The sequence below is a fragment of the Phoca vitulina genome, unplaced genomic scaffold (genome assembly GCF_004348235.1).
Source record: "Phoca vitulina isolate PV1807 unplaced genomic scaffold, GSC_HSeal_1.0 scaffold56, whole genome shotgun sequence".
In the NCBI taxonomy this organism is placed as follows: domain Eukaryota; kingdom Metazoa; phylum Chordata; class Mammalia; order Carnivora; family Phocidae; genus Phoca; species Phoca vitulina.
The window spans coordinates 1,573,819-1,589,403 of NW_022589759.1; the positions used below are offsets into that span (position 1 = coordinate 1,573,819).

At 54.6% G+C, this 15,585-nt stretch overlaps 1 protein-coding gene across 6 annotated transcripts in view; it reads right to left on the minus strand.

The window, feature by feature from the left end:
- Nucleotides 1-15,585, minus strand: part of BANP (BTG3 associated nuclear protein) — a 110,400-nt gene that overhangs the window by 10,978 nt on the left and 83,837 nt on the right. Inside the window, exon 12 of one of the 6 annotated variants that reach the window (XM_032389789.1) lies at nucleotides 14,360-15,577. The exons of the other annotated variants lie outside the window; for them this stretch is intronic. Coding sequence (XP_032245680.1) covers nucleotides 15,554-15,577 — 24 coding nt within the window. The 3' untranslated portion in view covers nucleotides 14,360-15,553. Of the gene's footprint in view, nucleotides 1-14,359; nucleotides 15,578-15,585 lie in introns of those variants that run through there. 6 annotated transcript variants of the gene reach the window in all.

Here is a 15,585-nt window from a genome sequence, read left to right on the forward strand (position 1 = left end):
CAGACACGGGGCAAACGTGTCGCTTGGGTGTAGAGAACGTCTGCCAACTTTCTCCAAGTCAAACACCACTCGCAGAGCGACACCTCCCCGGCCAGGGGTGGGCTGCCTCTGGGCAGCAGCTGAGGGCCGCTGGAGAAGAGTCCACCGGTGCCCGGACGCTGCCCCAATACCGCACACGGCCTGGTCGTGCTACCACCGGGCCCCGACAACGGGAATCCACCCGCACAAATGACCAGGTGGCGGGAGGGCAAATTTCCTCCTGAAGGCGAGTCCACGCAGCTGAGCTGGGCCAGGGCGCGGGGCGGATCTGCAGCAGGAAGACGTGGAGCTCAGGCTCCCCCCCCGCACCCCTGCCCTGGCCAAACCCACAGGGAGCTGGAGGGAGCAGCCCACGGACAGGCACGTCTTCGTCGTGCTCAGCCACAGCACGTCCTCTCCAGAGTGCTGCCGGCGGCCACAAGGATCGGGATCACATGTGGTATTTCGGTCACCCCAAGAGCCCCGCGGTCATCGTTCTGCCGACATGGGAGCAGGACCGTCAGAGCAGGGAGCCTGCAGGGAGCAGCAGGACTGGCCGGGTCCTGGGGCCTCAGCCCAAGGCTGCAGCGCTGGGCACCTGGCAGAGATGTCATCTTGTTATCATTAGGTCCACGCTGCCAGGGAGGGAAGGGAGCTTCAGAGGCTAACTTCTGAGCGGGGACCACAGGCCAGTAAAAATACAAGCGGACAGACGCAGCTCTGAGCACGGCTTGCCAACTCCGGCCCGGCTACCTCCCAGCACGGGCCGGAGCCGATCACGTGCGAGTGAGGGGTCGGGGACAGCGAGGAGGATGACCACGCACCGGCCACCGGGCTCCCAACAGCGAGGGAGCCTGTGTAGGCGACGCCCCTGCCACCTGGGCCTTCACGGTGAGGAGACAGCCTCAGGCCTCCGGTGTCTCTTGGGCCGATCGTCTCCTGGCAGAACTCCCGCTGATCACCGACGGCTTCCCCCTCGGGTGCCAACGAAGCACCATACCGGACAGAAAAGAATCCTCTCAAAAACTCGCCTGCTGCTGACACCACGAAGGCCTAGTTCTAAGGAGGCAAGGCTCCCCGTCCTCCTTCCGCAAACCTCCCGCTACCCGGGCCCCTCGCAGAACCTCATCGAGACACCTGCACGCGACAGGCCCACCAGTGGCCAGGTGCTGGCCGCCTGCGTCTGGGCGTGCGGCCTAGGAGGCGTCCCTCTGCCAGCGCCACTCCTGGGAGGGCACGCAGGCGCTGACGGGCGGGGCGCCTATCGCTGGACTGCTGGCCACGTCGTCACTCTCCTAAAGGCTCCCATCGTAAAATCACGTATGTGTGGGCACCCTCACCACGCTCCAACTACAACGCCAAACTCGGAGCTCAGGCCAACTGGCAGCGCCGAACACAGGACTGTCCCTAATTCCAAGCGCACAGCGTCGAGTGCTTTGCGGACATCTGATGACACAAACCTCAAGAGAGAAGCGCTGCGGAAGGCAAACGCACTAGCTCAGAGGAGATGAAGAAGCAGAACATTAAAAATCAGTCTGGGTCACTTTACAAGCTTTTTGTTTGTTTTACTTTGGGAGTCAACATGAAACAATGGCCCGAATTTTTAAAAATAAGTGACTGTATTTGTTCACATGTGGAGATAATCTCTAGATTATTTTTCTACCTGTCACGTGTGTGGTGCACAAAGCAGCGATCGGTCCAGTGTGCTCATCCCCCCTCGGCCTCCCTCCTGCATGTGCACGCACACCGGACGGTCTCAGATACTCTACGCTCTTTCCAGCCCAAACCCCGTGGCATTCCCACGTCTTCATCTGTGGACCACAAAGCCTTTGAGGCAAGAAAAGAAGGCAGGGTATTTCACCCAATATTTCCAAGTGTTTCCCTTATCAGCTGTGAGAGAGGAAACAAGGAACCTTTCTGGCTGCTCAGAACAGGGTGGAAACCATCCAGATTCTGCGATCTGTTACTGGGTCAGAGACTGACCTCTGCTCTTGCATTGTCTTCACGTTGGCATTCACACGGTTCTGCTATGGACTGTCGCAAATTTCTAGACTTCAACCCTTACAGGGTCCAGAACGGAGCTTCATTCCCGGAGGCGCGCACGCAGACACAGCACTGTGGGGTCCCGTCTGCCGTGCCCTCTGCCGGTGGGAAAACCGTACCATCACAGGCTCCCGACGTGGGAGAGGGACCTCATTCCCACTGTCCTTCAGGTTCCCAAGATCAGCAGATGAGTTAAACCACGCAGGATGCTCTAAGTCACTCACCACACCATTAAACAGCAGTTTACTTTGTTAACCAGGCATCCCGGTCAGAATGGACCTAGGATTTCTAAAGATTCCTCATGAGATCACAAATGAATGAATACTCGGTGGTGCACCCCTGAAGCAGGTAAAAAAAGTGGAAGTCGCACTGTGCTTGAGAACTTGTTCTTCTGCGGTAATTCTGTCCTGTGATGGCTCAAGGGCTCCATGTACTTCACTTGGGCTCCTGCATCTTATCCATCAGGACTGGGCACACGGCACGCCTCTCACCACCTCACTGGCCAGCGGGTGGGTCCTCAGTGGCCCTGCTTCCTCCCTGCTCAGCGTCCCAAGGCACGACCATGTGTTTCCAAGGCCTCCAGGCCCTGAAGACCCACACAGCCCGACGGCAGCCCTCTCGGCCCCGAGCCCCTGGCTACTCTCCCCTTCGCAGGGTAAGCCCAGAGTCCACGGGGAGGGCAGGGGAACAGGCTGGGGTTTTAGGCAAGGGGGGCCCGTCAGAGTGCCTGAGTCTGCACAGAGAAGAGCTGGGTGTGATCAGAATAGGGATGAAATGTCCTAACAGGTGTCCCTCTTTCGTAACCTCCCACCCCTTTGACGAGGAAGTAGTGAAACCTCTGTGCAATGACAAGCTAGAAATTCTCCACAAGCTAGAAATTCCGAAATCCCGTTCCTGGGGCAGCAGACACCACCTACCGGGATGGCTCCTGGAAGAGAATTCTCGGGTGTCAAGAACCCTTTACGTGCTGCTTAGCTGCTCTGCCTCCTCAGCCCAACCGCCCGACACACTGGCATGGGCCACGGGCTCTGGCTGCCCACCCGGTCACGGGGACGTCTGCGCCGACGACGCCGCAGGCCTGCTTGCCAGAGACGCAGACACAGTTAAAAGATCGCGACAGAGAAGCCCAAGGAAATCACCAGACCTCCCTGACACAGGAAAATTTCAACGTGGATCCCACCAAAAAGAAATTTTGGAATTACTCAGAAGTCACAACTTTTCAGCTTACTGAGCTGTAAGTTTTCAGTATATTTCCAGGCAGTTACTCATGATTAAAGTTATCAGCGAATATATGGCTCCATTTCTAAATGCCTTAAAAACAGAAGACTGTTTTCAAAATGGCTTGTACTTGTGCCTCTTACAACTAAGAGCTAATTTGGAATAATTATTACTGTATTCATTTATCATCATCATCATGTGATCCTACACTGGCTTCTGTAAGGAACAGAAATGAATAAAATTTGTGGACCTAATGGTATTAGAAACGATTTAACCTTTTACAACATACTTGAAAACGATTTCAAGGCTTGCCCTAGATTTGAAGACCCCTCCCCTTGACTGTCTGCAGTCAGGAGACTCGGACGTGAGATCCACCCAAAGGGGCTCACGACCAGCACACAGTGTGTCCAGACAGCGGGGAGCACCTTTGGGGTACCACAAAGCTCCTTCAGCCTCGACTACTCGGGAGCCCTGTCAAAGACGACACCATTTCAGCTCCGCAAAATTCTGGAAACATACATGTGAGTCACCAGTTCATGCCACTTCTCTCGAGGACAAGTCGTAATATCCTGGCCCCCGGCCCAAAGCAGTGCCCGGCATGGAACAGCCCGGTCCGTGGCCACCACGGGGAAACACGACAGGCCTACGGTAATGCCCGCAGCACCAACTTGCTGTTGGCAAGCTCAGAGATGCAGACGCTCCAGAACACGTCCCTGGGCGTTCCGTGCCCACCAGCACCAGCCCGTGTGGCTTCATAGAACAAGCTTCTGCTGGGGACCAAAACGATTCCAGAAGAACCGCGGCCAGCGGCAGGGAGCACAGCGGCCCCCTCGGTCCCGTCCAGGCCAGCCGCCGCACACAGGCTCACGGACCCGCAGCACGGCGCTAGGTTGGGGCTGACGAGGCGGCCAGGCTAACTCAGTCCGGCGACAGGAGATGCACACTGGTTTTTGTGACTTTTCTAGGATGTTTTTGGAACTCATTAACACCAAGCTCATTCTGCTCTGGCCTTTATGGCTGAAATTCTATTTTCCATCGTCTCTAGTTAGGGAAGGCTTTTCCATAAGGGATTAATTCCCTGAACTACCTAGGTCCTCCAAGATTTCTGTTTGTGTTTGGCACGCAACAGAGAACCATATTTTCCTGAACGGAACGTTTTTATTAGAAGTGAAGCGACACAGTGCGCTGTCTGTGAGGCGGAGACTGTCCTGTCTGCTGCTCTGAGGCGAACCATCCACAGTGGACTGCGGCTGCCCAGGAACACAACCCCTTTACCGCCACAGATAAAGGCCCCCGACGCACACACACCACACTCTCTACACGTACACCCTCTTCCTTCTCACCCACTCCAAAAAAAGTCGTGCACATAAAATGTCGGATACTCCTCTCTTCTAATCTCTTCCCCAGCTGGGTTTAGAAGGCCTCACTTCACAGAAAAAATTCTGAAAGCTACTGAAATTTACTTTCCAGTATAAGGAGAAAGACAAATGCCAAAGAAGTCAGGAGAGGTTTAAGAGTTTAGAGAATGCCAGGCTGTTGTTAGCTGGCTCTCGGTAAAGTCACCTCACAGACACACAATGAGAGCAGCCTGGATTTCCCGCGTGTCGCCAACTTTGTTTAACACAAATGAAGGGTGTGCACGGTGCATCCGTCATGACAGAGGCAGGCTTACCAGAACACACACAGTTCTCCAGGGGCTCATGCGAACGGATGGTGTTTAGCTGACAGACCCACGTAAACTCTTCACGCACATCTCAGAACATCAGCTACAGCTACTAAAAACAAGGGTATCACAACACACATCTCGTTGAAACAGCACTAAACCACCCTGTGATTCATGCTCTAAGCATCATAACTAAAGCCCAAGTCTTTAAAGATTTCCCACGTGGCCAAAAATCTCCCACACAGAGAGAAATAATGGACTCAGATTTGAATGTTTCAGTAGATAGGAGATTGCCTAGCAACAGAGTTTGGTACAAAGTGAGTGTTTTATCTTCCTAAATCTGAATCCGCTGGATCCAAGTCCTATGCTGCGCATACAGCCGGGGTCAGGAAGCAGCCCTGTGCACCTGTGCCCACCGAATGCACACCGTAACTGGAAACGGCTCCCATGATCGCCCCTTCCTTCCCTCAGAGCTTCCATAAGTCCCTCTGCCCCCGACAGAAACCGGGGGAGCCTTGTGGCTGCCGTTTCAGGGGCACCAGAAAGAAGCCGCTGAGCCGAGGGGACAGATGAGAACACAGCTCAAGACAGTCAAAGCCCTCTCGATCCCGGGGTGGTGCAGCAGTAGTGGAGAGGGTGATCTAGAGAGCCGGAGTCCGTGTGTGGCTCCCGGAGTCACGGGATCCATCCCGGGCTTTACCTCCCAGCACAATCCAGGAAAAGCTACTGGCCCCTATCCCCACATGTACAGATACCAACACTCCCCTCGTTCCTGAACCTCTCTCATCTCCTCCCCAGGAATGCCACGGGAGAGGTCACGATCTAGGAGGAAGCACGGGTCCAGCTCCAGGTGGGGGGCCTGAGCCCTGCAGGCAGAAGGCAGGCTCCTCAGGGTGCTTTGGAGGGCACGGCGCAGTTGGCTCTCAAAGATTAGGTCATCTCTGCGTGATGGGAACCCTGCCACATGACGTTCAAGGTTAAAGCGACCCCTAACTTCTTGTTCTTGGTTGTGTCTTGATCTTTAACAACAACATGGTATTAACTGTAAGAAACCAGGTGCCCGTCCTTGGGTGCTGAAGAGCCCCGTAAGCAGAGGGGAGCCGTGGCCACCGTGCTCCAGGGGGACTGGCGGTGAGCCAGCGGCGGCGGCCAGCTATCCAGAAACAGACTGCTTTTGGAGCATTATTTCTAGTCACGTGAATACATGTTTAGGTCTTTGCTTTGTTTTCTTAAACTCCCAAAGAATTGACATGAATGGAATGAAAAGATATCTCAGAAATTGTATAAATGTAAATTTTAAAAATCTAGACTTCTTAAATGCAGAAAAGAAAGATTTAGGTCTTTCAGCAGTTCAATAATTATCTCACGATGTATAATTACAAAAATGCATCCGACTTTCATCATCAGCCAAGCCGCCCCAACAGAGCACACCGTTCACAAACCGCATGGAGTTTCTCAACGTGGACTTCTGCCACGTGGGTGGGCTGCTGTCTGCCTGAGGTCACGACCCTGGTGTTGACAGACCCACCCCCAGCCCACCTGGCCCCACAGGGAGGGTCACTGCTGGGGCTCGCAGCGCGTTGTGTGAGTCATGCAGTCAGGCAGCGTCTCCATAAAAACACTCAGGTGCTCTCCACGCAGTGCTGCCCCCGCCTTAGAGCGACCAAAGTCCCTGCATGCCACGCTCCCTGAAGGCCCGCGGTGCGTGTGGGCAGAGCCCCTCCGTGTACACAGCACGGGCCCTGCCTTGAAGGAGCTCACAGTCAAGCCACACTGGGCGTAGAGTGGATGCCACGGGATGCTGTGACCCTCCATGCAGACAACCTCTACCTCCTCCTTCCCAGCTCCATACTGCGGCACAGACATTCCACACCAGCCTTCAGAGAAAGCAGGGTCATCACAGGAGTTGGCAGGCCTACAGCCTCGGTTCTCAAACGCTGCTTACATCCCCTCTTGGAGCCCTGCCACCGTGCTGTGAGGCCCGGGGCCACAAGGGGACCCTGCACAGAGGAGGACCAAAGGGCCTGGGTGGACAGCCTCACTGAGCCCCTGGCCACGGGCCAGCCCAGCTCCAGCCCGGGAGCAGCCCCCCAACAGGGCAGCCTGCTCGGACTCCAGATGACCCCAGTGAAGCCACTTAGTGCCGAACCCCCACCCGCCGCACCCAATAAAACCACAGAGTCATGAGAGATAATGACCAGTGGTGGTCATCAGCCCTAAGTTTTGGGGCGGCGTGTGGCAAAGCAAGAGTGACGCTTCAACTCCTCGCACAAAGAAGTGTCCCCCTGCCTACCTCTACCAGCGTCCCCGTCCCCCTACCTACAGCTCTACCGTAAGGTTTTCGGCGCCTGCAACTTAGCGTCAAATAGTTCAAAATACAACAGACACACACACGCTCTTACCCAAACTTGTGGATTTCTGCTTATTTGTACTTCCATACAACTGAACCACGACTCACTAGTGACTGGTTCTAATTCAGGCAGAATGAGAACTAGACTCTCCTAGACTGCCAACACCAATTAATGTCTGCAATTTTTAGGGATCCAGTCCCTTCCTGTCCAACCATCACTCCCACTTACATGACCAGTTCCCCTGGTCACTCAAATGCTCAAGCGACCCTCAAGGAGTGGATGTCTCAAGAGCAGTAGGTACACTAAATGCCTATATTTAACTACCTTTATCCCTGTTGCTCATGCCTTAAATATCTGCACAAACCGACTAGACAAGATTTGCGTTCTTGTTAACGGGACTGAACCGTGTTGCGGCAAAGACCCCGTTCTCTCCTACGCAGAGTTCTTGGGCTGAGCAGCATTACAGAATGCTCTAATTAAAACAACACACTTCCTAGGCCTTATGCAATCTAAACTCCCCAGAAAACAACTATCTTTAGAGAAGGAAGAGGAAACAAATAAAGCATTTTCATTTTAGCCACGTAATGAGTTACAGGAGACGTCTGGTCTTGATGTGAAGTCTCATGACTGGGAGCTCCGTGTCTCGAGCGCGTGACCTCAGAGCACCCTTGCTTCCACGGTGGTGCCAAAGCCGGGCCCGTCTCCCTGCGGACCCCAGCAGCCCTGCCGCAGAGCAGGGCACGCCGTGGGCGTCACACCGCCGTCGGCCCCGCATGTCACAAGGATGCAAATCTAATACCTTACGCTTCCACATCACACCTTGTTTTGTGGAAGCCAATTTGACAGAATATGTTCAGAATAAACGCCCTTCCTCTCTGGCCACTTCCTTCCCCCACTACTCACACTGAACCTCTCCGCGTAAAGTCTGTACCTTCACGTTTAATTCTACGACTGCACCACCATCTCTTAAACTGAGGCTAATTATGTAGTTGTTCTTCCAACTGATTAGATAAATGTGAAAAATTATTGTGAGCTGGCAAGCCTTCAATCACATAAAATTAATCAGAACCATACCGTGCCCCTTGCTATCTAAACCCTGCGTGTCCACATAGTCCCTACAAAGACTTGGCAAGGTTTTTATTCAAAATTCACCACTCAAATTGTAAACAAATTCGGTCAACTGGTGTAGCATGTGATTTCTGAGAGGCTGGGGCCATGATCACTGAGCTCGCCCACAGCTCTCCCCGCCGTCCTAAGGGTCACCCCCTTGAGCCCAGTGTTTGCTTCTGAAAGCACCTGGGGACACTGCAGACTGGGGTCAAATCTAGACAGTAGCCTTAAAATCATGTCACTACCGTACAGAGTCGTAGCCGCATACAGAGCAGGCATGGCTCAGCCCGACACGTGAGCGGATGACCATGAAGGCACCACACAGCGGCGGTCCGTCCAAGAAGCGCACCAGCATCCGGGCACCGGGGCCTGACGGCTCTGACCGAAGCAGAAGTCCTCTGGGGGACATAACACTGACCTGAGGGCGCGTCTCCGGGAAGCTGGGAGCCTGGGCTGGAATGTACCATCACTGTCCCCACTTGGGGTATCGGCCCAGAGCGCCACACGCACGTGCTCGGGCATCTCACGAGGGCCGGACTCTGACTCACACCACAGGGTGCTTATCTCTGGGCTCTAACAAGGGTTCAGAGAGCACAGGGGTGCCCCGGGCTTCCCTTTACCAGACTCCACGATGCACAGCGCCAGGTCTACCTGGCCCACAGGTGAGTGGCAGGAGGGCTGCACGGGACAGAGCAGCCCCACCCCTCCTCTGAGAGGAATGCAGCCTATTTCTGCCCTTCCTACCTGAGAAAGCACTTCGGGCAAACTGCAGGTGAGTTCCCCCAAGGAGGCTAGGGTCCCTGGAGTCCAAGGCTGAGTCCTGACCTAGTGTACTTTGTGGGGACTGTATGTGGCAGGCCCCCCTTTTGAGGCTCATATTCAAATCTTAAAAGTAGGACCTCTTGTTCCAATGATCCTGTCTTCCCAAAGAAGAGTGTGAAGTCCACATCCACAAAGCATCTCGGGACGCCCACCTCCAAGTCAGGAAACCTGGGCCCCTCTGCCGCCCGCACACCTGCTCACGGGAAGGGCGCTGCTGTCGAAAGCCAACGTCAGAACAGCATCTTCTCTCCCGAATCCAGAGCCCGCACATCGTCCCTCTGCCCCACGGAACAGCCAGCCTCACAGGGCTCATGGGCCGCAGAACCGTCAGGCTGACACAGCCCTGAAGGCAAAGAGGCTGCTGGACGGTGAAACACAAGCAGCTCTGGGACGGCAGAGGCCAGAACGTAGGGCCTGTACCAGGAGAAGCTTCAGTGGAAGAACAGACATTGCGTTACAGAAACACAAGGCGCAGTCTACCGGGATTTAAGAGTTACTCCCAAAGCGCTTTCAACTGCATCATTCCTAATTAATGCACACAACTGGGCCAAATTCTAATCCTGTATTATTCATCAAACATGTTTTTTTGAAAATGTCTGGTCAAGGTTAAAACGTCTACACAACTTTATGAGCCTCTCCCGCGTATGAAGGGGCAAGGCTGAGCAAGCGCGGAGCTCAGCCCCAGCCAGACTCCATGCCGTGGCCTCGGTGACTGGTGTCTGTGCCCGAGCTGGGACGCCCAGGAACACGCACATGACGCCTCGGGCCTTCCAGCCCCCGCTGTGTTAACAGCTCCCTGAGATGACTGAAACGTGTGTGTGTCCAGCACTTCTCTAACAAAACACTAAGTCATTTTTAAAAGCTGAATTTCTAAGCTAGGTTACTCTACATTGATTAGGCTCAGATGACCTCCCTTCTTTAAAAGGTTCATTCGTGGTGTTAATTTTAACGAGAAATGGAATCTATCCTAATTAATTAATGCTTTAAGTAAAAGCTTTCCCACTGATGCCTGTGAGTCTCGCACACGCACAGGCACACACAGTAGAACTGAAGGCCGTCCTCTGCCAGACCCCACAGGAAGATCTTCCCGGGACTGCAGGCAGGGAGCACGGGACACAGAAGACGCACTGTGTCCTAGGTACGGAGGGTCCACGCTTCCCTGCTCAGCCCCGACCCACCACTCCGACACCATGCCTGTGTGGTCAGGGTCGGGTTTGGCAAACGCGCCCACTCTCCCAGCAGTGGGATCAACAGGCATCTGTCACAGGCCACGCAGACACCAGCGCTGAGCACTGGGCCGACTGCTCCTGGTGAGGACACGGCTCTCCCAAAGCAGGTGCTCCTGCCGTTCCCACCCTGGCAATGAGGCCAAAGAAGTGCAGTCACTTCCCCAACGCAACCCGCTGACGGAGCGGCAGCCCGAGGCTTGGGCCCAGGCTGCGACTCTCCCGGCGCCCCCTGCCTCCACCCAGCAGTGCTCCACTCCAAAGCCAGGCCCTGCCCCCCTTGCCAAAATCAGTCTCTTGGGAGGCAGCACACAGCGGCACAGCGGGGAGACCAGTGGGGTGAGCCCATGGGGAGCTGCACCTCCAGCTCAGCCTCCCCTCTGCTCTCCCCTACCCATCCTGAGCTGGGGTGCCTAGCGGCACACGGCTGACTTGGGGGGAAGGGGTGCCCTACAACCACTAGTTTTCTCTGACAGAGAGCTCGTGGGAGATTCAGGCACATTACATCCAAAAGGAGCTGCGGGAGCCCAGCGAGAAAGGCCCCCCGTGGCTGGCAGAGGCTGGCCTGACCCCACAGCTGCTCCCAGCAGAGCCTGACAGCAAAGACCGGCTGCAACTGGCCCTCCAGGACAGGGCTGCTCCTCTCCCGGGCCCTCCCCTGCTTCCCCTGCTTCCCCTGCAGGAGCATCTCATTCGCCTCGCTGCAAACTGCACGCCCCATGGCGGGACGTACAGGCGCACACGAACTCAGTGGTCCAGAAACTTGGTAGACAACACCAAGTTCCGCCCCTCCCTAGGAGCACCAAGTGACCTTTAGGCCACAGCACCTGCCACATGAGCAACAAGACGACGAGAAATACCAGGAACAGGGGCGACAAGGTTATTAACGCAGAGCCTGACTCCAGAGTTCTCAGGGAAGGTTGATTCTAATACTCAAGTAACACAAGTAACCCGATTTCCCCGATCTAGATTAAATGCCTTCAGAAGTACGCTGAAAAAGTTTTGAATTAAGGTGTTCATAATCATTTTCTTAAGCTTGACTGTGACTTTTTCTAAAAGAAGCATTCTATGCTACTGATTCATCTGATTATCTTTTGATTTACCAAAATATGAAAGGAAATATGTATTAATGTTCACAGTGTAAACTCCACATAGTTGTAAATGCTTTAAAACTACTTAATTACAACATCTTAGAGCTACAGGATCCTAAGAAAACAAAGAGGCACCACTGGTCACCTATTCTAGTACTTTTCAAACTGTGGGCCATGAAATCGATTTAATGTGTCACAACTAGTACCCAAAAGAGACTGAAAAAGAAGAAGAAAAACAGAACAGAGTAAAAAGTATTAGAGAACTAGCCAGCAGTGAGGTTAACTATCCTTTTTTTTTTTTTTTTTTAAAGATTTTATTTATTTGACAGGCACAGCGAGAGAGAGGGAACACAAGCAGGGGGAGTGGGAGAGGGAGAAGCAGGCTTCCCGCGGAGCAGGGAGCCCGATGCGGGGCTCGATCCCAGGACCCTGGGATCATGACCTGAGCCGAAGGCAGACGCTTAACGACTGAGCCACCCAGGCGCCCCGAGGTTAACTATCCTTCTGTGAACCTGCTCCGACCGTGTGTGTGCACCTGCGCGAGAGGGTGCGAGAGTCCCGACGCCCGCCTACTTTCACACACTGGACACTGATGCAATCCAGCCACACAGCACAAACCCGTCATCTGAAGGGCAGCCTGGCATCTGCCAGGCAGCGTAACCAGACCTTTAGTGGGGGCCCGTCCAGGGGCCAGGGTGGCCCACCGTCCACCGGCCGCAGTGAGCGAGGACAACCTGAGAAGCAAGCATGACTTGGAGCCGAAGCCCAGCTGGTAAGCGGAGCGACTGCAGCTAGGGGGCTCCCCGCGGCGGCTCCCCAGTCCGCCCACCCTCCCCAAGGTAGCCCCCTGGCCTGCGTAAGTGCCATATTACTGCACGTAAAAGTTCCCATGACCTCATCATCTCTCATTTAAAATCCATCTCAAAACCATTTAACCCACCTCACTGCAACTTGCAATCCCCATGGCTCTTGACATTTGAGACCTTTTTGTTTTCATTTTTCAGAATCTTCTGAAATCCATACTGAATTAAAAATTCTATTGTCCTGGGGCACGTGGCGGGCTCCGTGAGTGAAGCATCTGACTCCTGATTTCGGCTCAGGTCATGACCTCAGAGTCCTGAGATCGAGCCCCAGGTCAGGCTCTGTGCTGGTGTGGAGCCTGCTTGAGATTCTCTCTCTCCTCTCACCCCTGCCCCCTGCGCTCTCGCTCTAAGAAAAAAAAAGAAAGAAAGAAAATTCTCTTATACGAACCACTAACTCAGAAAGCTGAGCTCCCTTAAACCATCACTTCCCAGGCCTAGCACCTTGGATACACAATGTGTCTACGCATCCACTGTGCTCGGTGCATCACCACCACGCAGGATTAGCTTCAGTCTTCTGAGAGCTCCAGGTTTCTCTGCTCCTGATCTCATTCACTATACAAAGCCCATCTGCCCAGATTCCTTAAGTCACCACATAGACAATAACACCGCTACACATTCCGAGTTCCCATGTTCTTTACATGCTTGTTGGCTCTGCGTTCACACGGCAGTAAACGATCAATCCTGAAATACTCACTGCGTAAGAAAGAAGACGTGGCACGAGGCAGTAGAAGAAATCGCCTGTGTCCCTAGCACCTGCGCTCAGACTGTGGACAGAGAAATCAGCACGGCATGACCGGGCTTAGTAAAGTGACTCTGAACCATCGGGAACAGGGCCGCAGACCCGCCGGCCCACGCATCTCACTCCCAGGAGGTGCCCTCGCCCAGAGCCCAGGACCAAAATTAACGACTGCATTTGAACTTCTACCCTAACAAATCTGACCATCTAGCTTCCCCGCAAAACAGATCAGGAAGGACGAGGAAGGGGGTCACTGCAAGAAGATGCATGTGGCCAGAAACAGAAGGAAGAGAACAGGAAATGTGTGAATGTGCCACCAGGACCATCCCTTGAAAGGAGGCTTCCAACTAAACCCCGGGCTCTCTGCCGGGCTGCGCGTTGGCTCCCACTCCTGATCCTTCCTTTCCACACCTGGGGAGCAATGGACACTGCTGCATGTCTACCGCACCAGGCCCACGCTCACTCGCCCCCACAACAGACTGGCCACCGGCAGGGGCCACGGCCCAGGGAGGGGAAGCACGTGGGGGAGCCGCAGTGCAGAAGCGCGTCCATGGCGGGACGGAACTCAACAGCACGTCAAGACAGCGGCTCTCCCTCTCCCGAAAACAAAGTCTGCAGCAGCAGTGAACAAGCACGCAGTTCCTGCCCCTCTGCCGCCCTGCCACGAAGACGCGGTGCTTTCACAGACACCAGGCGCTGATGGAGAAAGTCATGCCCATGAGCGAGAACCGCAGAACATGAGAAAACCCGCGACACACGGGACCAGAGCCAGGAGAAGCGGGAAGGGCCGTGGCGGGTCCCAGGGTCACGGGGCTGTGTGTGGTCACCGGCCCTGCGTGACTGAGCTGTTCTGCATGGGTCTGGAGCGCTGTTGCATCATCATTCTCAGTGACGGTTAAGCCTGTCAGGGAAGGATTTAGTAGGACGCTAATCAGTCAGGGGGTCTGTAAACCCCAAAAGAAGAGCAGCACATGAGTTTCTTCACGGGCTTCTGACTAGCGTCCTCCCCATTCAGTACCTTTGCTCCCTAAAACCAGAACAAGCCTCCTGGGGTTGTCTTCAGGAAATCAAACACCATACCGACCCCAGGCCCCACCGCGCAGAAGCTGGGGAGTGGCTGTGAGATTGTGGGGCCCCGTGTGAGCGAGGCCGCAGTGCCTGGCACTGTCCTCCTGTGGGCGTGCGAGGCCGGGGGAGGGAGGCCGGGGCGAACCGAGGGAGCCGGGGCCGGGGGCATGTGAGGGCAGGGGAAGGAACCACGGCGCCCCTGCCTCCAGCACAGCTGCGCTTCTCACTCAGCCCATCGGTGACATCGCGTTCAGCGGCGTCTTCCGTATCTTGCGAAACATCATTCTGTTTTGCAAATTTTCGGTTAACTTAAAAAATGAAGCTGTCACAAGCAGAGTAACTCAATAGGAACAAGAGTCAGCCAAGTGATAGAACAACAAGGAATTTCCACACAGGGAAAACAAGAAAGGATTAGCTAAACAGTTTGACCAGAAAAAGGCAGCTTTACATAAACACGTACAGTTTACTGAAGTCAGAAAGCCGGGCCTCCTTTAGGAAAGCAAAAGGTGGCAGGTACGGAAATGCCTCCAGCCGCCATCAGCGTCGCCCCGCCTGTTTCGAGCTCCATCCCCCACACAGGACGGACAGCGAGCGTCGGGCAGAGTGAGGAAGCAGCACGAGCTACAGGCTAAGAAAGCGGAGGATGAAGACACTGCAGCAGAGACGGCAATCGGGACGGAGGCCGAGGGAGACCCGGGCGCCGGCAGAGCCGAGCACCGGGCCGAGCACGGCTGCTCACGCAGCACAGGCCCCGGCCTGCAGCCAACGTGCGGGACGCGGCACCGGCTAAGTGTGCACAGGGCGCTCCGGTTCGCATCGTTCTCTGACCGACACTCCAGGAGCCCCTCCGGGGTTGAAAGCTGTGCCGCCGTCTCGGCCACAGAGCTGGGCTCTCCGCTTTCATGGCTGATTTGGGGCACGCTGTCGCTAGTCACACACAGTACTAACAAAACATAAACACCTGGTTGTTTTACCTTCCAAAAATCCCAAGTGGAATTCCGCTCAGGAATAGAGACAGAAACGACAAGAATATCCAACATGACATACTTTCTTTTCTCATGAATTAGAAAGTTCAGCGACATTTTAACGAGGATAAACACAAACCACTAAGTGGTCAAAACCAGAGATCAGCTACAGACGATGACCCGCCCTCTCCTACCCTAGACGGGACAGCTCGTGCCCGACCAAGAGAAACACGCAACAAAGACCTGCTGAGAACTGACCTCCACGGGCCTGGCCCCACGACCTTCTCTCCAAGACAGGGCTCGGAGGACACGACTGAGGACTGCTGGTTAACTCGGCGTGGCTTTGGCTCTTCAGTGCTTCAGGGCTCTGATTAAAACCTCATTTGTATGTTTCAAGATGAAACTGAAAAC